General features: G+C 45.0%; 1 protein-coding gene across 2 annotated transcripts; it reads left to right on the forward strand.

Moving 5' to 3' along the window:
* The first annotated feature begins 1626 nt into the window (after positions 1-1626).
* On the forward strand, positions 1627-27688 carry ACAA2 (acetyl-CoA acyltransferase 2). 2 transcript variants are annotated; one of them, XM_066602564.1, is made up of 10 exons: positions 1627-1719; positions 6181-6347; positions 6451-6579; positions 6660-6776; positions 16146-16293; positions 18120-18295; positions 22000-22129; positions 24956-25026; positions 26194-26348; positions 26431-27688. In XM_066602564.1, exons 1-10 carry the CDS (start codon positions 1704-1706, stop codon positions 26513-26515), a joined length of 1194 nt encoding a protein of 397 aa, XP_066458661.1. In that variant the 5' UTR covers positions 1627-1703; the 3' UTR covers positions 26516-27688. The 2 variants fall into 2 exon arrangements, with proteins under 2 accessions (XP_066458661.1, XP_066458659.1); XM_066602562.1 differs by lacking the exon at positions 1627-1719 and adding an exon at positions 3226-3310.
* Positions 27689-27891: the final 203 nt, after the last annotated feature.

Below are 27891 nucleotides of genomic sequence, written 5' to 3' on the forward strand. Positions count from 1 at the left end.
GCATTTTGTCTTGGAGGCAGGGTGACCCAAAAGAGCATTTCTGATGGCATTCATGATGTGGGGCAAACAATGCATTCCATTGATAGATTGTACTTTTACGGACGCAGCGATACCAAATATGTATTTTTATTATTTAGATTCTTTTATTATAAATATGGCATGAGGGTATTTTTTTTTCTTACTTTTCTTACTTATTTTTTAATAATTAGTGAAACTTTATTGATCACTTTTTTTCTTAGTCCCCATCGGGGAGCACAACTAGCGATGCCTTGATCGCTCCTGCATTACACCATATATACTGCTATCGGGCGGGCAGTCTGTGAAGCCACCTCACAAGGATGGCTTGATAGGCATTGTGCCATGACAGACTCGGGACATTGCACAAGATCTCTGGCTGCCATGACACCCGCACAGCTCTCTGCGATCTCATCGCAAAGGGTCATACAGTATCTCCAAACATCGTTCAGGGAATTTAAATGCCACTGTCGGCATTTAGAGGGTTAATAGGGCGCAAAGTAGACAATATTATGTAATAGGGGCACAAGGTTGGCACCACTACCTAAACCCCCTTTATTATATAAACTATTATATAAACATGCCACAAGGACACTATTACCTAATGGGGATACAAAGTTGGTACATAATAGTGACACAATGGAACTAATATCTAAGGAGGGCAGAAGGGCACAATTATCTAATGGAGACACAAAGGTGGCACTATTAATTGAGGATGGCACAAGGGCACTTAATTTGGGTGCAAAATCACTATTACCTAATGGGACACAAAAAGGGCACTATTATGCAATGGTGGCAGGAGCACACGATTACCTAACACGGGTATAAAGAGGACACTAATGTAAGAGAGGCACAACATGGGCACTGACGTTTAATGGTGGCATAAGCCCACTATTACCCAATGGAGGCATGAATAGGTCCCTATCATGTAATGGTGGCACAAGGGCGCTATTTTCTTGGGGGCGCTACTACTTTATGGGGGTTTCAAAGGGAACAGTATTACTATGGGAACCTAAGGAGACATTATTACTTTATGTCGGCACAAGGGGAACGTTTTCCCAGTCTCCGCTCTCCCAGAAGGCAGTTACTATAAACTAGCGCCATCATACACCATAGCGCTCTACAACTGGGGCAAATGACCATATCAAATAACTGGTTGCTATGGACAACTGCTCCACAGGGTTTTGCAACATTTGTCATAAATCTCCGCAGGGCATGAATACATTCAGCGGGTGACTACAACACCCAGTGTGCACCGCGCCGACTGACTGTCACTGACGGCAGCCCGAGGCATATTAACATCTTCATCAGCACTTCCGCCCTATTCAACGATTCCAGCAACCTGATTGGTTGTTAGGGTTGGATGCTTCAACCTTATTGGTTGTTTGGGTTGGCTGATTCAGCCAGCCGGGGGCGTAACTAGGGGAGAGGTTACCATGAGGGGAGCGTGACGGGACGTGTAGGGGGCGGGGTTGTGCTGGGATTGGGCGAAGTTTCGTTTTAGAGCATAATTATTGGACGGGGCGCGAAAGTATTTTGTGAAGAGGCGTGGCTTAGCGATTGCTTGACGTGAAGTGTTGCGGAAGAGGTGGGGCCGGCGCGGCCAATGACTAAGTGGGAGGGGGCCTGGTCGGCGTAAAGGAGAGCGGAGTGCGCAGTCCTGACCTTACCTTACCCTACCGGTCACCATGGCGCTGCTGAGAGGTAAGTGCGCCCCTCGTGCCCCTCACTGCAAGTTTTCACCTGCCACTATGCCCTCTTACAGGGGGGTTCCACCTTCTGTGCCCCTTCAGGTGACGTGTTTGCTGGTATGAACGTCCCTTTAAAGTATTGCAGCGCCTTTTCCTTAAAGTGAAAGCAGAGTTTTAGTAACACATGAAGTTGATGCCTTCCAGACGTGGAGCGGTTCTCCTCTGAATGCGGTTTACGGTTTAGGGCTCATTTACACCCACATCACATGGGTGGACTTGGTGAGCGGATTCTGTGTTCGATCCGCGCGGGGGAATCCACGGTAAAACGCGGCATTAAAAGGCACGCACTTCCGCTTTTTCATTTACACTCGCGGATACGAACTGCATATTCTGCGAGTGGAATAAAAATTACAGCATGCTCTATTTTGCCGCAGACTCCGTGCGGACGGCCTCCATTGATGTCAATAGCAGCGTCTGACCCACAGCCTATACGCAACTAACATTGTGCATGAGCTGCAGGTAACCGCGTCATCGCTAAGCAACGGCGCGGTCATGCACGATAGTTAAATGCAGGACTCACAGCTGGAACTCGCTGTGGACTTCCTGCACACGGAACCCCATCCGCCTGTGCGGGCCGGACCAAAAAGTGCGCTGCATGCCGTGACATGTCATCCTGTAAAACTCTAAAAAGCCGCCTTCATCCGGAGGTCGCATCGCAGATCCGGCAGAGTGTAGCGGAAACCAAATGGGACGCATTACAGCCAGTGGGTCCATTTGGTTCTGATAGAAGACCGATACTTCCCGCAGCTGAGGGTTTGCTACAATTGTATCCAGTCTCCATAATCCATTGTGAGCTGAATAGTGCAGAGTGATACATTGTAGCAAAATATGTATCCTTGCTGGAGAAAGCCTTGTGCGCTGATGTGTTTGGCTCACAGAGGATTGGATACAATTGTAGCAAACTGGTTATAAAGTAGAATGTCACCTATTGTACACGTGGATCATAGACAGGTTTACACGCCACCTTCTCGCTTTGGAGCCTCCGTGTGACAGTGTATGACATGCTTGCCTATTAATGGGAGCCATGCAGGGGCGGCCCGGTGGGAGTCTCCAGCAATTACAGCTGATTGTTAAAGACCTCAGCAGTCAGTTCTCCATCAGATCCCCATGCGGAGATGTGACACAGATGGACATGTAAAAGCCCACATGTTTCACCAGACTGGGCAATCACAGAGATTTATTCCAGAGTTACATGGCTGCTGGCACTTCAGGTGGGCAGGAAAGCCGTGGGGTAAAACATATTCCTAGTGCAGGGCATGGTGGGCAGCATGTGACATGGAGCGGATCCCTGTGGCGCTCCCCCCTCCCCATCAGTGTGACAGGAACACCTTGTGAGCAGTCCCTTGTGTGACTCCCAGGCATGTCACATGCTGCACAAACATAATGAAGTCAAACAGCTTCCGCCTCTACGATCTCCTGAATTACTGTGTCCTCCCACTTGTACCCGTCACACACCACCTTGCCCCTCCGTAACATGAGCATCATGAATGAACGGGTCGCCGTTGAGCACATGATCTGCGCAGACTCCTCTCCTGAAATGCGCCGTGAGTTATTTTTTCCCATTTACGCCACATTCCTACTTGGCATTTTTCTTTCACTTAGGGGGTGTTCACATGGCAGATTTTTTTCCATGGAATCCGCGCTGATTCTACGCAAATCTGAGTATCATTACTTCCAATGGTACTCCACAACATGAGGTCTGTTTACACAAGACGACTATCGGGTCCTTAAGGACCAGGCGCTTTTTAGGGATTTTACACGTGGTGGTTTTACTGTCCTATTTTATTTTTTTATTTTTATTTTTTTTGCCTTCAGCTACGAAAATTATTTTTGCTGTGTTTCTTTTTTTTTTCTGTGACATAGGGCTATTTCTTTTTTTTTTTTCCACTGGCTTTTGTTTTTGTTTTTATTGGGGGTAAAAAGCTAGAATTTTTTTTTTTTTTTTACATTTATAGTTCTTTTTTAATTTGTATATTAACGCTAAAATGAAGTATGGGAATGGCTTCCTGATTTGGGTTTGGACGTTTTGATATATAATATGTATGGTTTCGGATTACAGGGCGTATACGGTGATAGTTTTGGTTGGTGTTGGCTTTGGCTCATTTTTCTTTATGTATATATTTTTTTTTTAAGTCTGTAATTTTTTTCTTATTTTTGTAACTTTTTTTTACTATCTATGTCTTCCATGACGTCTTAGAAGACCTCTGGGGGACATTCATATGTTTTTTTTTTTCTGTATTACACACTTTTTCCCACTGTAGCTGGGGCATCCATAGGAGCCCCAGTTAGTGGGAAATCATCCCCTGTAGTTACAGCAGTCACTGGCAGAGCTGATCAGTGTCTGCTAGAACCTTGCATCTCTGCTGTGTCGGGGAATCCTGGCGATCACATGACTCCCAGGCTCGTGTAGTGGAAGTTAATGCTTTCACCTTTTAGTACATGGCTGTCATTGAGCGTTCTGTACCCAGGAAAGGAGAGCACAGAAGTGATTAAAAACCGCCTCTCCCTTCTCCTCCAGGTTCTCAGCTGTGAGTTACATCTGACAACCGGACCTGCTTGTCCTTAATTGCAGGGGCAGATTCTTTAAATCCTGCGTCATACTTCTGCTATCGGGCGGCATTAAAGCCCAGGACCAAGTGCTGTAAATTTACAGCGCCTGATCCTTAAGGGGTTAATAGTGATTCTTTTAGTACTTCACCTCCGGAATTAAAATCTGTTAGAATGTTCCCACCAGGCAGGGATTTGTGACACATTTCGAGTTTTATAAAATCAGCACTTCTGTAAATCAACATTACGTGAAGTCCAGTTTACCTACTAAAGGCCCATTTACACTGGATGGTTATGGCTAAAACTTCGCTCATTGGCGATCGTTTTAGCGATAATCTTGTAAATGGGCGCGGGGCACCCGCATTTCTGGCTCTTTTCGCTGATCGTTAAATCAAGTGAGCTTGAGTTTGGCGATCAGTTTTATCAGTCGTTCTCCTAGCATTGTCCCCCCACCTTTCCCCCTTAAGGGCCTTTAAGTTTTTGCTGATTGACGGGAACATTTTCCTTCTGGGACGTCTGTCTTCACGGTCCGGTAATAGTCAGCCAACATACTGGGACTCTGCTTGCCTCGGCAACTCTGTTCCATCATGGAAACGCTCAGCATGCTGGTCCCTGACAGCCCCAAGAGGTGAGAAGAGGAGATGTTTTTTTTTTTTTAGTGACGACCGATCTGTTTTTTGCAGTGGATTTACCAGTTCCGGACATCTTTCATCACCCATCACTGATCTGATTTGTGGCCCTATAAAAATTCCTTCCGTTTTGCATCACTAACTTCATAAAAGCTGCAGAATGTAACTTTTACAACTTATTTCAACAGTTTTCTTGCCTTTATACAGTGAGTTCACTTTTCCAGGATTCACTGAAGACTAGAGATGAGCGAGCGTATTCGGAAAAGCACTACTCGCTCGAGTAATTTGCTTTATCCGAGTATCGCTGTGCTCGGGGCTAAAGATTCGGGTGCAGCTGCGGCTGACAGGTGAGTCGCAGGGGAGAGCGGGCGGGAGAGAGGGAGAGAAAGATCTCCCCTCCGTTCCTCCCCGCTCTCCCCTGCAGCTCCCCGCTCCATGCCGGCACCCGAATCTTCAGGGACGAGCACAGCGATACTCGGATAAAGCAAATTACTCGAGCGAGTAGTGCTTTTCCCGAGTACGCTCGCTCCTCTCTACTGAAGACCCATTTTTTGGCCAGGGATAAGAGGCGCACGGTTAGGCCATTGTTTTCACATAGTGAGACTTCTGTCCCTGCGGTCCCCTTCACATAAACAGCAGAATTTAGGGACCCAAGTTGCATTCCAAACAATACAGCAACGACCTTCAAATAATTATGTTTTTCATACTGGGATTTTTACTAAAAGCTTCATATTTTCGTCTTTCATATCTGCAGCATGCGCTACAGGTATTGGCGGGAATTGGTTACCATTTGCTGCCATGGGGACAAAAAACCTGCCTAATGGAATAATTCTAACATGTGAAATACTACTAGAATCACCATTAAATATTCTTGTGTTACCGTTCGGCGTTCAGTCACTGCCAGTCTTTGTACTGAACGCTTATCGTTCAGTGTAAGTCAGCTCGTATTCTATATGGTTTGGATTTCAAATCCATGTATGGAAAAAAGTGACATCCCTTGACACACATTCCGCTCTGGGAATTCTGCATGCAGACTTCTTCATTGAAAGCGGCTAAATCCTCCTGCAGATCTATGGACGATTATCTGCACAGTGGCACCAGAAAGTCATTTTTTAGAGGTAGAATCCTCGCACCCGATTGTTGGATTCTACTATGTGACCGTGTGCTTACTGTTTAGTCACATGCCCCCCCTCCCCGGGTCTTGCATTTGCTGTTATGTAACCTTTGTGCTTTTGCAGGTATTTTTGTCGTTGCTGCCAAAAGGACTCCATTTGGCGCCTACGGAGGAGCGCTGAAAGATCACACGGCAACAGACTTGGGGGAAATAGCTGCAAAAGCCGCCCTCACTGCTGGGAATGTGCCTCCGGACGTCATTGATAGCGTGATCTTCGGGAACGTTGCTCAGGTATGAGGTGTATCACTTCTATCCCTTTTTACCATATATTGTGATTATTTTAATATTTGTTTGCATTGTAGAAGTAAAGTTAACATCACTTGTTTGTTTGCAGACGGCGACCGATGCCATATACCTGACGCGACACATCGCTCTCCGATCAGGGATACCTGTACCTGTCCCAGCGCTGACTGTCAACAGGCTCTGCGGTTCTGGATTTCAGTCCATTGTCAATGGCTGTCAGGTAAGGAAGACATGCTGAGTCTGTATCGCTGTCATCTTTGTGTCGCCATCATTTCTGATGCTTATTTCATTCTACTGTAGGAAATAGCACTAAGGGAGTCGGAAATAGTGTTGTGCGGAGGATCGGAGAGCATGAGCCAGGCGCCGTATGCTGTGCGGAACATTCGCTTTGGTACCAAGTTGGGAACTGATCCTAAGGTAAAGAAATGAAAACTTATTCTCGTTGCTTATGTAACACCAACATACTCAGAAGCAGGGGTGTAACTAAAGACTCAGGGGCCAGGTGCGAAAGTTCATCTGGGCCTCCCCCACCTGTACCCATACCTAAACAGCACTACATACAGCTGTAAAATAAATTCCCATATATGATCCAGTCCCTTGGCGTAAGCTTTCTAAACATGACTCATTTCCTGCACTACATGAAAACTTGTTTGTAACTCCTAAGGTTGGGCTCATGTTTATGTTGCATTTTTGAACCCTAATTGGGCCACTTTCACATATGCATTCAGTTAGATCCCGCTCGAAACTGCAGCATTTTACCGCAATCTCAAGTGGCACTTTTGAATGCATGGTAGAGCGTTTGACCGCGCTTTTTAAACACACCCCGTTGTAAGGAGAATTTATGTGTTTATCAAAGAGAAGACGATCCCAGATCTCGTGCAGAAGTCTGAGCCCAGGAGAAATTCAAATCAAACCAGCTTATGTGGTATCAAGTGATTTCTAATTTATTCTAAGGTGGTCAGAGCATATATAGCATGAATGACATCACAGCAAAAGTGTATACCTCCAATACATAATAGGCTGAAATAAAAATGATTAACATAAGTTACACCTCTTAAGGTGTATCTATTACATACAATGAGACCGTTATGAATTCAGGAGAAAGGAATGCATGTAATGCTTTACAGGCCTACCCCCTGTAGTCTTATAGTTTCCTGTCTATAGATATGCACACATGGGGGGTCTAGTAGACTCTCATCTTTCCTGAGAAGACATGGAGGCCTAAAGAAGGGTTACATTTAACCCCTTACTCATACTAGTATCATGCTCTACAATGCAATATAGAATAATTAACTGATACATTGATCTACAATTTTCTTAACATTCCCCACTTTAGATCAATACATCAACACAGTATAATAGTAAATACACATATATAATGACTCTACCACAGACCCCCTGGCTTATTCAGGCCCGAAGCTTTATTACCAGGACGCCTGGGTTCACACTTCAAGACTAAGTATATAATTATTTCATATAAAAGCATTACATTGATATATATATATATATATATGTCATTCCACCAATTGTACCCACAATTAGGCCCGCCTCCAAGAGAAGCTTGGCCTTGATTTATTATGAGATTGATGCTCCTTTCTTCATATATAAATGATTGTCCATCATGATATAAAATCTTACTTATCGAAGTGTCCATCAGTTATTAGAGCGATCCTCCGGTACAATCAGAACGCACTGGAATCAAAATGTCACACTTCAAAATCATCAAAGTAAAATAGCACTTTCTTCATAGAACTTTTACCCATCACTTGTCAGACAGAGGTGGTCACCTGACCCAGTAAGCCATCCTGTTCTTCGTCATCTTGTATATTTTGGAACATAGTTTTGGTGATGGAAGTGTTAATAAGGTTTTGTAACAGTCCTCGAATACATGGAATACAACAACAACCACAGAGTACTAGAGTGGAGGCAAATACTGACAGAGAGACTAGTGTGGAGTATAGACTTGTGACCAATGTCCGGACAAGTTTTCCAACCAGTCTGTGAATGGATTGTCTATACCAGAGTTATCAGCTAGTTCATTTTTATTATGCATTTAACCCTTCCAGTGCTCGAGTAACACTACCATCAGGTGCTGTGTTATTAGGAATGAAAGTACAACAATATCCTCCAATCATTTTACAAACTCCTCCTTTTTCTGCTAGTAACATATCAAGAGCCATTCTATTTTGCCATGTAATAAGTAAGGTATGTCCTAGTTGTTCCTCTAGGCCCCTGATTGCATCTCTTGTATAATTAACAAATCTCTGTTGGTTATAATATATGTAATTAATCTAGTCTACATTTTTATTCACTGTTACCCACCATGCAAGAAGAGACTCAAAGCCCCTGCAGCCATCCGATTTCTCGCCCTACACTCGTCCGGTACCCCCCTTGGGACCCCGATGGGTCAGAGGAACCTTTGGGAGAGGTGTTCCTAGTTCTCCAGACACGGCCCTTGCTGTTGCCCTCGGAGGTCATGAGGTATATAGGCATTATCAGTTGTACCAAGCACAATCCCGTTAGGGGCTGTACCTGGCACCTGTTCTAGGCCCGGTCACCACACAACCACCACACGTCTGTGTGTGCTCCCTGTAGCTCAGGCCATATCCCAGAGACAGCGTGCCCTTACGGTTTTCCTCTCTGCACAGTATCCCTCAGGCAGTCTCCCGTAGTCTGCCTCGGTCCCATTACCAGGTAGCGCGAAGCAAGTATAACCCCAGGATCAGAGGCAACAGCAGGTATTTGGTCCCTGCTCACAGGTGGAAACAGCAAACTCAATGTATAACATGGATCACTTATCTGTGGGGGGTAGGTACAGTTAAGAAGCTTAATCACACATTTTACGTTCATCACAGCTTGAAGACTTGTCATTAACTTTTATCTATCGTGGGGTCAAGTCTTCCTATCTCCTATAATTATTAACATTCTCTATACACAATATTTACTGCATAACATAAAGATTCACACAACTACTACTACTCCAATCATCTGCAGTCGCTTGATCCTCCAACCTTAACAACCCCCCTTCTGGAATTTCTCTTATCAAGGAGAGGTGATGGAGTATGATAAACAAAGCTTTAGCTGTGTCTGGACTCGTACAACTAGCTGCAGTATACTTGGGATATCCTCCCCATAATAGGAACACTCAGCTCTCACATTATCAACAACTTAATTATTATTATATCTTACATGACATTATCACATTGAAAACACCATTTAACAATCAAACTCACTGCAAAACAATCACAAAACTGACATGTATAAATAACAGCAAGAATGAACGTTCCCTGTTCACACAGGTTTATACTAAACTTCATCCATGATCATCTTCATTACAGGTCTATTCATATCAAGCAAGCAGAGCATGGCTAGAGTCAGTCACGTACCCACTCCCCCTCTCTTTTTCTCACTGAACTCTAAAGCTGAAAAGTGGGGGTGAGGGTGAAAGAAGCATTCCCATGTAACAGATGATTTAACCATTTGTGAGCTGACCCCACCACACAGAGCAGCACTCAGGTCATTGTCATCTTCATCTAATACTGCTGTAACCTTTCATTCCCTCACTGTCTCATCCCAGGACTGTCTGCATCATGTAATCATTCCTTCTGTCTACTATCCCTGATCCTTGTCAGTACTACCGTTACCCATAGCAACCTGTCACCTCACTACCGTCACCCATAGCAACCTGTCCCCTCACTACCTGACACTTATCTGAAGGAGACCATACATATTCCTCGCTAGACTAAATATCCCGTAGTATCTTACTGAGCCTATCTTATAGCACACACTTAATAAGATAGACAACATATCATCAACACACAGAGGACAGTGATGGAGGCTGCTGACTATTCCTATGCAATTCAGAGAAGGCACTAATCACTGGTGTTGTGTACTACAAGTGCAAGCATTGGGATGCTAGGTAGGAGGTACATCTATGGGAGATAAGCAGCCAAGATGGCGCCTGGGCGGCGGCTGAAGGTCTTACAGCAGGTACTAAAATGGCCGCAGGCCATGACTAGCACTAAGATGGCCGCCAGGGACGTGGCCTGACTAGGAGTACTATCAAGCCAGGCAAGCATCTAGCCACGCCTTACCCCTTTGTGTGCAATGCCAACAAGTCCCTCATCTGACACACATCTATAATAATCTTTGTGTATAGCGCCAACATATCCCGCAGCGCTTACATAGACAGGGGGAATACAGAAAGACAAAAGTACAAAAATTACAGAACCACGGTTACATAGTAATCAGCTGATGGAAACAATAGGGGTGCGGGTCCTGCTCCAACGAGCTTACATACTACAAGTAATGGGGTGATACAGAAGGTAAAGAGCTGGAGATGTGCCCGGTATGGTGGGGCGGAGATGTGCCCGGTATGGTGGGGCGGAGATGTGCACGGTATGGCGGACTGGAGATGTGCACGGTATGGCGAGGTAGAGAGTGAGGGATGTTATACACATAGACAATGGTCAGACATTTAGCCGTGTGACGGCAGAATCAGTATGACTGCAGGGCTGGTTTATGGTGGCTAGCAGGGATTGCAGTCAATAAGTCAGGAAGCAGATCTATCAGTATAGCGCTCGTCACTCCTTCTATAGAAGTTACACCCAGAGCTCTCCCAGCATCCCCCATGTGTAGGATCGGGTCCCCTCCTGGTCTTATACTCCCTTCTGCATTGTTTAGCACAAATAATACAAGACAAAAAAATTTTTTTTAGAGTAGTTTGTAAACCCCTAGGCTGTGAATACTTCCCATATGAGTGCCACCATCCCCCCTGTTGAGACATGACACAGGCCATGGCTCAAAACTGCTGCACATCTGAAGAACAATTTAGGTAAGAGTTTTTTTTTTCTTTTTTTTATCTGCGGAGATGTACAGTCCATCTACAAAGAGTGTATTCAGCATCTACAAGAGGTATATCCTGTAGATCTGGTCTGGGTAAAACATTTTGCGCTATCTTCCCCAGACAGTTGTGTGGAGTACCGTCTGAAGAAATAGGCAGTAAGGTAGATGGATTGAGTGTTGTGCATCTCTCAATTGTCAGATGTGGCTGTGAGCAGTAGTGTCATACAGGAGAGATGTCTGGAAGGACTAAGATATGAGATCTTGTTTTGTAGGAGAATAACCAACAGCGTGCGGTACTTTCAGTGTAAGTGGGTGGAACAGCACTATAGTGGCAGAAGATTTGATTGCTTCAGCTGCTGCTACTACTGCTTGTACACAGGGGGGGAGCGCACGGGCCACTGGATCTAATCTGCAAGAGTAGTATGCCAGCGGTCTCTGTTTCCTACCGTGTTCTTGAGTTAACACAGAGGTCATATATCCTTCCCCTGAGTCAACAGCTAGCACAAAGGGCTTGCTGTAATTTGGGAGGCCCAAGACAGATGTGCCCACCAGAGTCTGTTTTAATGTAACAAAGGCTTCTTCAGAGGACCCATCCCACTGGATCTTATCAGCTGCAGCCAGAAGTTCATCACAGATGAGTCTGGTAAGAAGCGCTGTCAGAGATGCAGAATTTGGGATCCAGGAGCTGCAGAAGTTTGTCTGTTACGATCGTGTGGGCAGGCAAAGCACGGAACCCACATGATCATGACCAAAGGGGACGCACACGGGTATCACCAGGGTCACACGGGACTCACACCGGTTTCAGGCAACTGACCCTGTGCTAACGGGAGGTAGAAATGGCCCTACCTAAGCGGGGACATTGCCCCAATAAGGGCAACCCAGCGGTCTTCGGATCTGGGCCCTAGCTGATCCTAGGAGCCACACACCAGAACAGGATGCATTCACATGCCACATGACAGACCCAGAATACACTGCATACAACATGCAACCACTAGTAACAGATTGGAAGCTGAATATAAATATCAGGTATTAATTGACATGTTGTACAATATGTTGAAACTAGCAGGCCACTTCACGGCTCCTGGTTATACCGCTAGTCCCTACACTAACCAAGAGTCCAGCAGAACCGGACAGCGTTCACACCTCACGCTGCAACAGGACACAACACAGATTGCCGGACACACAGCAAACTAACACAAAACTGACAGAATTTAAACGTACAAACGGACATGAACCTGATCACACTGCAACCCTCACCAGACAAGCATTCATGACTGCTCGCCTGGGGGGCCATATAGACTGACCAGGGGATTGGCTAGCATACAGTACCACACCCAGCCAGCTCAATCATTAACCCTGTGAGTGCTGTGCTGCTGGAAACACAATAGAACAACATATCCCAGCAGCACACGTAACATTGTCATTCCCAAAGAGGACATCATTTGCTCATAGTTTTGGGACCTCCAGAATTGCTTGCCTACCTTCATCTGACAGGTTATACCCCAAATATTTAACTGTTTACTGACAATATTGGAGTTTCTACCTGTTTACTTTATGGCCTTGCTCATACATAAACCTCAAGAGTGCGACTGTGTCCCCCCACAATGCTCTCCACTGTCTGCTGCTGGCTACCAACATACAGAAGTAGCTGACTACCTCTAAGAGGCTGGAACTGGGCTAAGTGTGCTGACATGGCCTGTGAGAACATTGTTGGAGGTTCACAGCAGCCCTGAGGTACTCTGGTGAAGGTGTACCTAATGTTATCATAATATCTCATCACAACACATTTACTGGACATATTCAAGACTACATAATTTGACATTTCACAGGCTTATTTGTCTCTAGGTCTGTTATAACTGGTTCAGAGAGGGATTCCCTGTGAGTCCGGCCATTAACCCCTCTTACCAGGATATGACTATTACTACATTTTATATTGGCCACATATTGGGATGTATTAATGTCCTGATGGCTCCTGAGTCCACCAGGAAAGTAATCATCCGCCCATTCACCTGGAGATCTATCTCAGGCAGTGGAAATTGCCATGAGATCCTCCAAGTGTTATACATCGACCCCTCCTAGTCATTTTTCCCCAAGGTGGCTGAGAACATTGTTTCTCAGGGCACTCTCAGGCAAAATCACTAGACTTCCCATAATTCCAACACACATTTAAATCCCTGAGCTCTGCTTCTTCCTCTGTCTCTACTTTCACATCCTCTCGCTATCCAATAACCTCTCTGACTTTCTTGAACCATCATATCACATTCTTCTCCCCATATAAAAAAAACCTCACTTTCTCACCCTTTTCTTTGTAACACTTTTCTGCATGTTTTGCATATTGCAAAACATCCTGCAAGGATCCCATCCTCAGGGTGGGTAACCATGTACCTCATTATATAACCTCCTATTCCCTTCTGATTATACTATAGAAGGGATCTACCATCTCCTCCTCACACATTCGCTTCATGCAATATAAGACAACAATACAAATAGTACATTATGTTAGTAGGCGGCCGCCCTCTTTATATTCTTAATTACTCTATAACACAATATCAAAGAGAAAGTAATAGAAAGATAAGAAGTAAAGTTCCTGGACACCCCTGTGTCCCATGACGTCATCTAACCACTTTTTACGTGTCGCACGGAGTTAATTCTTTCCTGTAGCCTTCTCACAATGGCTATGGTCTCACATAGACTACTGCTATTGTCCTTTGACAACCTATTCGTCTATACTTGTCTCATTTACAATACACATTGTAAATTCTACTAACACTAAAGTATACAGAAGAAGAAGAGAGAAGAAAAGTTTAACCATTGTTATACTTACTACACGTTATCTGGGAGGCTTCCAAATTCTCCGGCTAGTTCGGAAAAACGTCACTGTTTCAGACAGGATGCCCGACTGGCCTCTAATTACGTCTAATCAAGACGGAGGTCTTTTAATGATCGGAGAGTACTTCAGGCCCACCTTTTCACAGCCAGGCTGTCCTCTCCCTCTGCAGTGAGTGATTCCGGCTCGAAGGACCAAAAATGTAAGGAGAATTTGTGTTTATCAAAGAGAAGACGATCCCAGATCTCGTGCAGAAGTCTGAGCCCAGGAGAAATTCAAATCAAACCAGCTTATGTGGTATCAAGTGATTTCTAATTTATTCTAAGGTGGTCAGAGCATATATAGCATAAATGACATCACAGCAAAAGTGTATACCTCCAATACATAATAGGCTGAAATAAAAATGATTAACATAAGTTACACCTCTTAAGGTGTATCTATTACATACAATGAGACCGTTATGAATTCAGGAGAAAGGAATGCATGTAATGCTTTACAGGCCTACCCCCTGTAGTCTTATAGTTTCCTGTCTATAGATATGCACACATGGGGGGTCTAGTAGACTCTCATCTTTCCTGAGAAGACATGGAGGCCTAAAGAAGGGTTACATTTAACCCCTTACTCATACTAGTATCATGCTCTACAATGCAATATAGAATAATTAACTGATACATTGATCTACAATTTTCTTAACACCCGTCATTTTGAAAATTGCGGTGTTAGAAATGCCACATTCAAGGGCTTGTCTGCGAGACCCTCTTGAAATCAATGGGAGCGTTGTACTGCGATTAGTGCAGCGCTTGGGATGCCATGATAATCGTAGTAAAAAGCGGTCACTGTCTTATATTAAATTTTGCCCAAAATGAGGCACAGTATCTTATTTTTGTCCGTGGGGGACTTTTTTTGGAGGGGGGTGGGGGGGATTTATTTCAAACCCTATCCCCCTGAAAATCGGGGTAGGGCTTATGGGGGAAACACGGTAATGGGAGTAGACTAGCCATTCAGCCCTGGCAATTTATGGGCTTTAAGATTTAATTACTCCAGCAACCTTGAAAGATGCGATGGGGCATGAAGAGTCCAGAGCTGTTCCTCTGCTAAGTAAATGGGAGTTTGATGTTTTTGGGGGAAGTCATTGATCATATTTGCTTGGTTGCGGAGTCACATTGTCATCTTTTAGATTAGATAAGTTAGCTGACAAACTCTGTTCTTCCTCTTCTATGTCCTGGGGGTGAGAGGTTTTTACTCCTGACCCTTCTGATTTTAATAACAAAGGAATTTTCCCTTTAACCTGCCATTGTTTAGTTAGTTTAGCCATCGGCCTCGAGGGTTTGCTGTAAGAAGAGTAGGTCGTGCATGAAAACTTTTTTTTTTTTCTTGTCTGTCCTATTCCTCTAAAAGAGCCAGCCTTAAAGTTATATCTTTAATTCTTCATGAAGATCATCTGAGGAGGGCTGTAGCCACTGCGCTAATGGTGCTGTTAGATGTAACTGTTCTATCATTTGCGCTCGTGCAGCCTGTTTAGGGGTCATCGTTGAGAATCATTCACTGTGAAACCGAAACCCTTAACAGGGCGTGTTTGAATGCAACAATAAGTAAATGAGCCAACGATGGCTTTTATGCCGACTGAAGCTGAAAGACGACCGAGAAGCGGACTATTCTCTTTCGCCGTTCAGTCATTGACTCCTGTTCAGGCCGAACGATTATTCACTTCCGCTCATTTGAACTATGTAATCAGTCCATTTAAACACACCTTAAGTTATACATTTGTGAGAAGGTTGTTTACATGAAGCTACTTTTGTCTTTTATGCTGTGAATTTAAGTTTTAATGACTTGAGTAATGGCTTTATGAGCGCCCCCTACCCCACAGCCAGCCCTGAGAAGCAGAGACCCAGGCTAAAGTGCCCATTCAGTGTGTAGTATAGCAAATCACTGGTATCTTTCTTTGACATCTGTGGGACTGAATTCCACATTTATTGATGTTCTCACCGGTGCCACGAACGTATGGTAGAAAGGGGCAAGTCAAGACTCAGGATCAGTGGGTCAAGATGAATTATAAGCTGTTTATAAAATCCGCACCCTTCTTTTATTAACTCGCATCTGTAAATTCCTTCCAGATGGAAGACACCCTTTGGGCCGGTCTTACAGACTCTCACATTAACACCCCCATGGCCATCACAGCCGAGAACTTGGCAGAAAAACATGGCATCTCCAGAGAGGATTGTGATAAATATTCCTTCCAGACTCAGCAGAGATGGAAAGCCGGTCAGTTATTGCCTCAGTCTATATAATGTCCATTAAACAATTATATGCCGACTGATTTAATAATTTAACAAAATGCCACTGATTCAGCGGTGGATATACTCCAGCATCAGGCAAGAAGAGTCCCATGTCAAAGTTTAAGAACTCTGTGTGGCAGGCCGGTCCTAAGAAATGGATTGAAGACCCATGTAAGATAGGTTTCTGTTAAGTGATGACTACAGCAGGAATCTTGGAGGTTGCTGGAACATTTGCATTGTGATGTGAGCGTTTCCAAGCGCAATGGTTGATTATAGAAGATAGTATAAGCTCCTGCATGGTGATTGAGGTTATAGACTTCAATTAACTATTCAAAGGGGTTGTCTGGGACACTTACTTTTGATGACTTATCCTTCGAATAGGTCATCAATAGTTGATCGGCGGTGGTCTGCTCTGGAGCTGATCGTTAGACCCTATTTCAGTGAGTACCGTACTGGAAGCAGATAGCACTGTCTGTATTGCAGTGGACCAGTTTGGAATTGCAGGCACAGCTCCCTTAAATTCAGTGGAGAACTGCTTAAAGTACCAAATTAGGCCGCTGCAATGTTCACAGCGCTATCTGCTTGTAGTGCTCTCTTCACTAATAGAGGGCCAGCTGATCAGGAGAGATCCTATGAGGTGGCCCCCCACCAATCAATTATTGGGAATGTGTCATCAATAGTAAAGGTCCTGGACAACCCCTTTAATATACACTTGACTATTCCAGTAGTCTGGCAAATTCGGTAATCCAGCACCTTGATGGTTCTGAGGATACCAGATTATTGAAATTTTGCTATATATCTCTTTAGAAGGGCTCTTTCACACAAGCGTTGGTGATTTTTGGTTGGCCGTGCCACAGCGCGACCGAAAATCATGTGAATGAGAGGCAGCCGTGACCAATTCATGCCTGCATCTCCCGTTTGTGTGCCCATTCAGATGGTCCAGGTCTGGCGCATATACGCCGAGCCTGGGATACCGTAGGGCCGGGGGAGACAGTTTAGTTCTGCTAAATTGCCTTTCCCTTACCACCGGATTTCGGAGAGGGGCGGGAGCTAGTGTGCTAAGCTCCCACCACTTATTGGCTGCCAGCAATGGGAGGGGCGGGATGGGGCGGAAGCATACCAGCTAGCTCTTGCCCCCTACCATTGCAAACAGACAGCAAGGGGCAGTGAGCAGGATGGAAAGGGGTGGGAGTTTAGGAGACACTGCTAAATTCTATGCCACCTCCCTTCTTCGGCAGCTCCCATCGGAGTCTATGGGAGCCACCACCATATTCTGGCCGAAGGATAGTTCCTAAACTATCTTTTCTGGCCAGTGTAAAAACACCTGACCATAGTGTGCACTGCATGCTCCAGCTTTGTCGGCTGGACATTTTTACACTGTGGGAATACGCCCATCTGAACTGATGCATTGTAAACCAATACATCAGATGGGCAGCGTATATTGGCCAGATGTGAAAGCGCAGCCAATATACAGTCGTGTGAATGAAGCCTAGGGGTCGGAGCTACATTTTTGTGACATGGAGATGCTGCTTACCTTCATGCAGCAATAAAGAGTGAAATCACCACTGGGGGGGGGCTCACTGCATGTAAATTATGAAGTTGGGAGCTGATTTGGTGGCCTAGTTCCTGACACAAGAGTAGGGTAGGGTACCACTACACGAGCATGGACAGTGTTCACAATTTGCAGTTAATTGCTGGGTTGCCCCGGAACTTGCATTTTGAGCCCGGCAATCGTTGACAAAATGTAAGCAGTGGACACTAGCACTCATATAATGGCGCTCTTGGGTTATAATATGAAACTGGTATTTTCAGCCCAGGACGCTGGATACTTTACTGCGGAGATGGCTCCTATTGAATTAAAGTCAAAGAAAGGACCCATTAAAATGGATCAGGATGAACACCCGAGACCACAGACCACCCTGGAGCAGATGGCAAAACTACCCCCTGTGTTCAAGAAAGACGGCGTTGTGACTGCAGCAAATGCATCGGTGAGGAGGAACACATTGATTGCTTTTCTTATGTGATTTGATGGCTTGTATTGCCATTGGGCTTCTAGGTTTCTAAACAGGTTTACCATTATGTACATTTACAAGAAAAAAGTGAACCCTTTGGAATCTATCTGCATTGATCACTAATAAAATGTGATCTGATTGTTCTCCAAGTTACAATTTATAGACCAGCACAATGTAACTAATACACACAGTTGTACCGGTCATGTCTCTTGAGTGCAAGGGGAAAAAGTGGAATTTAATAACCTGTAGACCCTCTTTTAGCAGCAATTGCCTACAGCAAATGTTTCCCATAGCTGTAAATAAGATTAGCACAGTCTTGAGGTGGAATTTTTTGGACTTTTGCTCCATGAAAAAGTGTTCCAGCTAATATTTCTGGGATGCCTTGTATGCACAGCTGTCTTCAGTTCATGCCACAGCTTCTCTGTAGGGTTAAGATTAGGATTCTGACTTGGCCAATTCAAAATGCTAATCTTCTTTTTCAACCATCCTTTACTTTTGTGCTTTGGGTCAGTGTCTTCAGTGCTAAAATGCAGGTAATTTCAAAGGAATCACTTTTTCTTGCAACCATAAATAAAGTTTAATCGCTGTACAATGAAAAGTTCTACAGCTTTCTAATATGTTCTGTCTATACATTGTAACACAGAAGAGAAGCCTCCATAAACAGATTGGCACACTAATCTAAAAAAGTTCCTCAAAAAGAGAAAAGATCACTATATAGAAAACACATTAAAACCACTTAGAGGGATATACAAAGCATACAGTCTTAGACTTGAGCAGTAAAGGTCATACATCACATAAATAGCTTGATATCACTCCCCTCCAGGACAACCCGGGGGCCATGGCGACTATTCCATCAGTAGGGGTTGGCTAGACAAAGTTATGATACTAGCACACCTATTCCCACCGTAGGACTAAGAAATTGAAACGGGTACGTTTCCCGTCCAAATACAACTCGGCTTGTCCACTATCACAGCGGTACGGACCAAGTCTATCCAAACACTTGGTTCAGTTTACTTTGATCAAAAGAACAAGAGGTAGTCTTTAAGTTCTGGATAAGAGCCAGTTGTCGATGCAGACATACCCCAGCTTTGATCTATATTGTATTCTCAATTAAATTAGAATCACGATCCGCGCCACCATATAACAAATGATGAAAATAACTCACCTGGTGCGTAGCGGGGTTCCCGTGAGTCGATGGGGACACCCTGCCTGCACCTGTAGTATATGTATGAAGAAACTCCAGATATCCTTCAATAGGGAAGGAGAGCCGCCGGAATGAAAAAATCCCAGAGAGAAAAAATCTTCCCTCAATGGGTTAAATGAACAACGTTTCAAAGAGAAAAAATGCTATTTAAAAGACGTACTTTTGATCTATTGTTAGGCTTGAAAAAGGCGTCTAAGAACGCCGAAACGCGTTGTACAATTACCGCTGCAAGAATTTTTCTTGCATGCAATCTTTTCTTTTGGAATAAATTTATTATTGTATAAAAAAAAGAATGTCTGCTACGAGAGTTCGTTTCGTTCCAAACAAGAAGATCTACAGCAGGAGCGCGGAAAGAAACTTTTTTCTCTTTGAAACGGTATTCTCAATTAAAGGGGTTGTCCCGCGGCAGCAAGTGGGGTATACACTTCTGTATGGCCATATTAATGCACTTTGTAATGTACATTGTGCATTAATTATGAGCCATACAGAAGTTATAAGAAGTTTTTCACTTACCTGCTCCATTGCTAGCGTCCTCGTTTCCATGGAGCCCGTCTAATTTTTGGCGTCTAATGGCCAAATTAGACGCGCTTGCGCAGTCCGGGTCTTCTTTTCTCAATGGGGCCGCTCGTGCAGGATGCCGGCTCCGTGTAGCTCCGCCCCGTCACGTGCCGATTCCAGCCAATCAGGAGGCTGGAATCGGCAATGGACCGCACAGAAGCCCTGCGGTCCACCGAGGGAGAAGATCCCGGCGGCCATCTTCAGCAGGTAAGTAAGAAGTCACCGGAGCGCGGGGATTCAGGTAAGCGCTGTGCGGTGTTCTTTTTTTAACCCCTGCATCGGGGTTGTCTCGCGCCGAACGGGGGGGGGGGTTGAAGAAAAAAAAAAAACCCGTTTCGGCGCGGGACAACCCCTTTAAGATGCTGTCAGCTCAAATAAAATTAGATATTAGTTAATGTTTAAATGGCTCGATGCGTTTCTGTCGCAAATTGCAACTCATCAGGAGCCTTGAATGAGAAAAGGGACAAAAAAAAGTTGTGTCCCAAAAGGTATTTGAGTGGTCAGTGCTAGGGTGGTGGTTTAGCTATAGCACACAGGTAACGATCCCCAGTGTTAGGACCATAGATATACTGGTCTTATAGCCTGCTTTACCAATAAAGGAAATGAACCAAAAAAAGTATCTCCAAATGTTTGAGCAATAGGGACAATGGCTAGCAATGCTAGGATAAAGGTTCAGCTATATTACACGGGCGACAATCCCCAGTGCTGTGACCACAAACTTGCTGGTTTTATAGCTTTCTCCAGCCTCAAAATCCCTATTTAAACTTGAGCTGGAAGCAAACTCTGTTAGCAATACTGCCAAATCACAGTCCCTAAATGGTCTGGATCTAGCACAACCCACAATAGGTGCCCAGAGAGAGGTTTGCTGGTAAAAGAACCAAAAAAAAAAAAAAATGAAGACCTAGCAGAGTCTCCAGCCTTGAAGGTAGGCTGGAGCAGCTGCTGGCATAATGCAAAAAAATGGTATACAGGAGTCTCATCTACAATGCCAGACCCATCCTCCATCATCAAGTAAAAGATGTTACTGCGTGTCCCTGGTAAAGGTCTATAAAATTAATAGACCTAAGTATCCCACTTGGTCCACATCCCACACTTATCGCTGGGATTCTGCTACAGTGTATCAGTCCGTTTAGGTCAGAGGAATGTCTAGACTGGATACACTTGTAGCAAATCCACAACTCTGAGAATTAGGTCTCCGTATTGGCAAGGATGCAGGAAAGCAAGAAAACGTGTTGAAAATTGTGATGTACTGCAACTTAAAGTGGATTAGAAAGTCCTAAAACTTCTCATTAAGCAATGACTTAAGGGGTTGGACATAACAGAGGCTGTTCTATTTTAAAGGTATTATTCTCTGACTTTATGATTGATGGGGAGACCGCTGAGACCTCCACTTACTATGAGAATAGAGCTCAGTGTGCCCCTCTGCTTGTCACTGCAGGGACGTCCTATGGGATTGAGCACTGGCCATACATGTGTGGCCGTCGCTCTGTTCCTTTCAGTGGAGATGGAAACTGCTGAGTGCTTGTACTCGACTATCTCCAGCAGTCCCACTGAAAGTCATTGGAGCGGCACCGTACGTGTGTGACTGCTGCTCCATTCAATCTCCTCACTACTGCTGGAAGCCTAGACAAGACAGAATAGTAAGACTATATACACTCAGCTAACACTCCTAATGTAGGTTCCTCTAAGGCTGACGACTTCTCATACAAAGTCCACAGAAGATATCCAGTAAAACAGACGTTTTGCTCTACTTGATATTTTCGCTGATTGTGTCCATCATATTCCATAAAGCGCACCCTTCCTGCTGCACTCCTATATACTGACAGGGGCCTGCTGAACCTCTTGTAGCAGGATTGGCTTACGCACTGTATAAGGACAGATAGACAAGCTTGGTATTGACCATTTCTTTCTCCTGTAGGGGATCTGTGATGGAGCTGGAGCCGTCATTCTAGCCAGTGAGGAAGCCACCACCAAGCACAAGCTTACACCATTGGCCAGGATTGTAGCCTACCATGCATCAGGATGTGAACCCAAGATCATGGGCATCGGTAAGAAAATCTCTCCTGTCATGGGCAAAGCTAATAAATTTTGCAGCTGTCCAATAGTGACTTTCTGTCTTGGCCACCAGGGGGAGTAAACCCTTCACATTGAGGTTTGGTGTCTTGCAGTGTAGGTGGATCCGTCTTTATATGGATACAGTCCTATAAATATAACCCCTCCCGATCCACATCACATACATATACATCATGCATTCACAAAGGGTTACAGAACGGGCTCCGGAGTTGTCTTCTCTATACCCCACAGTTATCTGCTATTTTTGACTGCTGTGATCTGAGATCACTCTAATCATGTCCATTAACCCTTTCCAATCCACTTTCTGACGTCTGAAGACATTATGATTTAGGGCTGTACAGCTCCGATGTTGGAAGACTTCCGTCAGGATTCTCTTCTTACTGTATATTACCAGCCTCTCTGCTGTCGGAGCCTATCCAACGTGTCACCTCATGCAGTACTGGCTTTAGCCAGTAGATAGTGCAGTTGTATGACAGCAGAAAGAGTAAGCTCCCTAGGAAAACCAAGACACAAATTGGATTGGGAAGGGTTAACGGTCTAGAAGTTGTGGTCGGAAAGGGTGGCAGATGCAATTGCCGGGTACTGATGGGTTAGCATGGAGCTTAGTGAAGGCTCCCAGGGCTACCATGCATGAATGCCTATGAAGCACTGACTGGCCCGTCCATGGATACTGAATAACGTTGCCCACTCCATGGATACTGATGACTCCTCTCCCTGGGTATGGGAAGAGGGCTGCATACAGCGGCGGGGAGAAGCTGGAGCTCAGCTCTGAGTCTAACTTTGATTTGCATTTTGTTCTGAAAGTCGTAACGTTTCGGGATAGAAGACCCACAGGGGCTACAGGTTTCCTACTCCTAGATTCATGCTGCCTGTGGTCCAGGCAGCATGGAGCTGAGTCCCTTTTAACCCCTTAACGTCCCGGGCGCACAGGGTTTGTATGGAGCTGTCTTTGACGGCTGACACCTGCCCTTAACCCCTCAATGACACGGCCTATTTTGGCGTTGAGGACCAAGCTTTTTTTTTTTTTTTTTTAATTTACCCATCTCCATTTTTCAAAAGACATAACTTTTTTATTTTTCCGTGGACGCAGCCGTATAAGGGCTTGTTTTTTGCGTGGCGAGCTGTAGTTTTTAACGGTGCCACTTTTGGGTACATAGACTATATCGTAAAACTTTTTTTTTTTTTTTTTTTTTTTTTTTATAACAGGGAGAGAAAACGCATCAATTCTGCCATAGATTTTTTTTTTTTTTTTTTTTTTTTTTTTTTTTTTTTTACAGCAATAATCATGCAGCATAAATGACACACTAAATTTTTCTGCGGGTCGGTACGGTTACAACGATACCAAAATTGTTATATTTTTTGTTTTGGGTTTTTATACTTTTTTGCAATAAAACCCCCTTTTTTTTTTTTGTTAATCTTTTTTTTTTTTCTCTATAGCTGCATTCAAAGTCCTGTAACTTTTTTTTCTTTTTCTATGTACGGAGCTCTATAAGGGCTTATTTTTTGCGAGACGAGCTGTAGTTTTTATTGGTACCATTTTGGGGAATGTATGGCTTTTTTGATCACTTTTATTGCATTGTTTTGGAGGCAAAATGCTAAAAATTACCATTTTGCCTCTGTTTTTTAGCGTTTTTTTTAATGCTTTTTGTTGTACAAAATAAAAAGCGTGTTCAACTTTTTGTACACGTCGTTACGGACGCGTCAATGCCCAATATGTGAGGTTTTAATTTTTTTTTCCCCCTTTTTTAATGTTAATATTAGAAAAAGCATAAAGGGGTTTTTTACTTTTTTTTTTTTTTTTTTTTTTACACAATTTGAGTCCCTCTGAGGGACTTGCATCACTGTCTGCCATGCCGTATCGCTTATACAGCGATCATAGGCATAGGCAATACAGGACGCCAGTGTCTGGCATCCTGTTGCCATGGTGACAGGCTGGGGTCTCGCGATGACATCGAGTTCCGGCTGGAGACACAGAGGGAGCGCGCTCCCTCTGAACTCTTTCCCTGCCGCGATCTACTTAGATCGTGGCAGGGAAGGGGATAACAGCGGGGGGCGCATCTCTGATGCCCCCCGCTATTGCAGCGGGACGCCGGCTGTGACTGACAGCTGGCTCCCACTGCGGGATAGCGTGGGATCATATGTGATCCCGCGCTATCTCCAGGACGTAAGTTTACGTCCTGTTGCGGGAAGTACCAGGCTGCCAGGACGTAAACTTACGCCCTGCAGCGGGAAGGGGTTAATAGCTGCAATCAGCATGAATGCTGGTGAAGTCCTCTATTAGCCCACATATATAAATGCCTTAATGTCTGTTTACACTGGAAGAGCTCAACAGCGCAGCCCAGTGATGCTCGATCCAGTGATGTTACACAGGAGTGAGTATCGCTGGCATGGAGGCGCGCGGGCAGGGGAGCGCTCTCCTCACTCGCCCACCGCCATTCACAGTAAGCAGACAGTTCAGAAGTGAACCACAGCTTCATGCGTTTACATGGGATGATTATCGTGTGGGAGTGCAGAAATGCTGAACTACAATCGTCCTGTGTAAAAGGGCCATTAACATGTCATGTTGTCATCCAACCATATGGTGGCAGTAGTGACACAGATGCTAAGGTGTATATATACACATATATAGATTCCAACCGTAACCTTTTTATATGGGTATAATAGTCACATAAGACATGAGGAGGATTTCTCAAAACCCATCCACTTGTTACTTGTATGCACAACATTCATGTGATGAGAAGCAGTACTCACGTGGCAGTATTGTGTCTGTGGCCCTTACATCTATGATGTCATTCTTCTAGGTCCTGTCCCTGCCATCACTGAAGCCCTAAAGAAAGCCGGCCTGGCCCTGAAGGACATGGATTTGGTGGAGGTAAGGGCAGGTGCATATTAGTAAGGTTTAGCGCCTTGCAGACAGTCCACTATTGTTAAACATGTGCCCACCGTATAATGAAGGGAAAGACTGTATTGGAGCCCCCCTCCCCCAGTGGTTTAATACCATAATGGCTGCCTCCTTTGTAGAGGCTCAGGCATTATAACTTGGTAGCTATCTTGGCCTTTTAATAGGCTGAGAGTCCTTAGGAACACTAATTGACCTTCATCACACTCTTAGGCCACTTTTAGGTGAGCGGGCCTATGTTGAGGGGACCATAATACAGCTAATCACATGGTAGTATTTTTTTTACAAATGCGCAAAAAAGATTCATTTCCGTATCTGCTTCCTTAAAAGGCTCCCACCACTCAGCAATTTATCCCCTACCCTGTGGATTTCCATAGTAGAGGCCAGTGATGGCGAACCTTTTAGAGACCATGTGCCCAAATTGCAACCCAAAACCCACTTATCACGACGTATGATTTTTACCTCCGTCGTTCTTAAAATAGACAGTGCAGATTTTGACTGCTTTTGGATGCAGAAATGCTGTGGACATTCTGCAGCATTTCCGCCTCGTGTAAACATACCGTAGTAGTAATAATGACCCCCCCCCCCGGAGCGGCCGCAGCTGTAATGGTGACGCCCCCCCCCCCAGGAGCGGCCGCAGCAGTAATAGTGGACCCCCCCAGATCTTCCGCAGCGGTAATGGTGGCACCCCCTTCCCCCAGCGGTAATGGTGATGGCCCCCACCACTGAGCGGCCCCCAGCGGTAATAGGGGCCCCCCTGAGACTCATATACTTACCCCCTCCTCCTCATAGAAGTGCCGCTGCTCCTCTGCTCGGTGGTGCTGCTGGCACTGATCCCTCCTCCCCTGCTCTCGCAGAACCAAAGACGACATGTCCGTGGAGGGGGGGAGGTGGATCCTGTCTGTACACTGACGTCACTGTGCATCGGGATCAGCACCGCTGAGTGAATGCCGACAGGGAAGCCACGGCCCCTGCTGGTATTCACTAACATGGTGAGCAGCCGATGGCAACGCGTGCCAGCAGATAGGGCTCTGCGTGCCGCCTCTGCCACACGGGCATAGGTTTACCACCACTGGTATAGGGGATAACTTGTAATCATGGTGTATCCCCGTTAACATCCAAATTACTTTCCGTTTTCAGGTAAATGAGGCTTTTGCAGCTCAGTATTTATCGGTGGAGAAAGTCTTGGGACTGAACCGCGAAAAGACGAATGTCGATGGCGGAGCCATCGCTCTGGGACACCCCCTGGCTGCCTCTGGATCCAGAATCATCGCTCATCTGACTCATGAACTGAGGTGCCTTACACCAGATGAACCCTTCTATGTAAATGTATGTTTATCTCAAGTTTAAAGCTAAGTATATCTTTTTTCCTTTCAGACGTCGCGGTGGAAAATATGCGGTGGGGTCTGCTTGTATCGGCGGCGGTCAGGGCATCGCCATCATTCTGGAGAATATTGTGTAACCTCTCCTGTCTGCACCACTGCCATCACCGAACAATGTGCATTTTCTAGGAACTATGTGAACTGTTAGAATGTAACACCACCCTGATGTGCCTGCTGCGGTGGGCCGTAAGTCCAAGCTAAAACCCTACACAGTGGCCCGTCCGCTCCTTCCCGTGATCAATACATGCAAAATAACAAGACCATGAATGTCCTGTCCTCAGTCATACAGTCTGTTTATAGAGGAGGCTGCAACCGTGCACAGCACTGGAATTAACATGTGTATTCTCACTTTATAACTGTAGGTGGTGCTGTTTCTACAAATACTAAAACCTCTAGATATACAGCCGCAATCAGCTGTTGTAGAACTACAAACAGCATAGCCATTGATTCTCTGTCAGCTGCAGGCTTATATACACCAATATGTCTTCACTGCATATAGAGTTTTTGCATTGTTAAGGGCTCTGTTTGTTGCAGAACTTTGCAGAAAGGTTTTCTGCAAAGAAAAAAAGTTTTCTAAATGACTTTCTGAGAACATGGGATGCATTATTGCTATGTGCCCATAGTCTCTTCTGTTTCAAAAGTATTAACACTCCCTTCTTATGACAGCCACAGTTTCTTGGGGCAGTGGAGGGCAATGGTCTCTAGCCTATGTCTCTCCAGTTGTTGTGACACTACAACCCCCAACATCTCTACAACAGGGATGGCCACCACTTGTGTCCAGGCACCTGACTCGCACTACCTGAGGCCTTAAATATTGCCACTTCTCTGCTGCAAGCGAACAATCTCATGGCTCCCAGCAGCTTCAGTGGCCTCTCTAAATGCCCTACAGAAGGGACCCCCAAAGCAGGTCAGTGGGCCATCCAGTCTGTGCAACCTCTTAAATTGTCAGTCTAGTTCAGAGTCTGCTTCCTGCCACCATGTGCCTGTTTTATTATATAGTCAACTATAGGTGATTTTTCTAGATCTTCGGTCTCCGCTCTGTGGCTTTCCAGCTGTTAAACTACAACTCCCAGCATCCCTCATGGTTTTGCATCATCTGGATAGCCATGAGAAGATGACTGTAGGTGGATGCGCTGGACTTTTATATCAGGGATGTAAAGAATAGCTGCTGCACACCATGTATAAGGGCTTTACTGCTGCACCGGTCCGTGCCTTCATAAAGGAGGGACGAATAAAATGGGACTTAAAGGCAACTTGATCGCTTTGTGATTCTTTCCCGGTTCTGACGTGGGTTGTATTTTGATCTTATACTAAAATGTATTTGCTACCACAGTGATAAACTTGGGGTGGTCTGCTGGTGGTTTTGCTTCCGAAACAGGTGGAAGCTGCTTCCCGTCAGCCATATAGGCTCCCATCATTGAAGACATTGCTGGCAGACAGTTCTCTCTTCCCATGT

This window comes from Eleutherodactylus coqui, chromosome 5 (assembly GCF_035609145.1).
Source record: "Eleutherodactylus coqui strain aEleCoq1 chromosome 5, aEleCoq1.hap1, whole genome shotgun sequence".
Classification (NCBI taxonomy): Eukaryota; Metazoa; Chordata; class Amphibia; order Anura; family Eleutherodactylidae; genus Eleutherodactylus; species Eleutherodactylus coqui.

Bases quoted from the DNA above. Each gene is read 5' to 3' on its own strand.
- ACAA2 (XM_066602562.1), top strand. From the start codon at position 3,241: ATGAGCATCATGAATGAACGGGTCGCCGTTGAGCACATGATCTGCGCA. The intron at 22,130-24,955 runs GTAAGAAAATCT...TCATTCTTCTAG, and splicing joins ACCCAAGATCATGGGCATCG to GTCCTGTCCCTGCCATCACT. The intron at 26,349-26,430 runs GTGCCTTACACC...TTTTCCTTTCAG, and splicing joins CATCTGACTCATGAACTGAG to ACGTCGCGGTGGAAAATATG.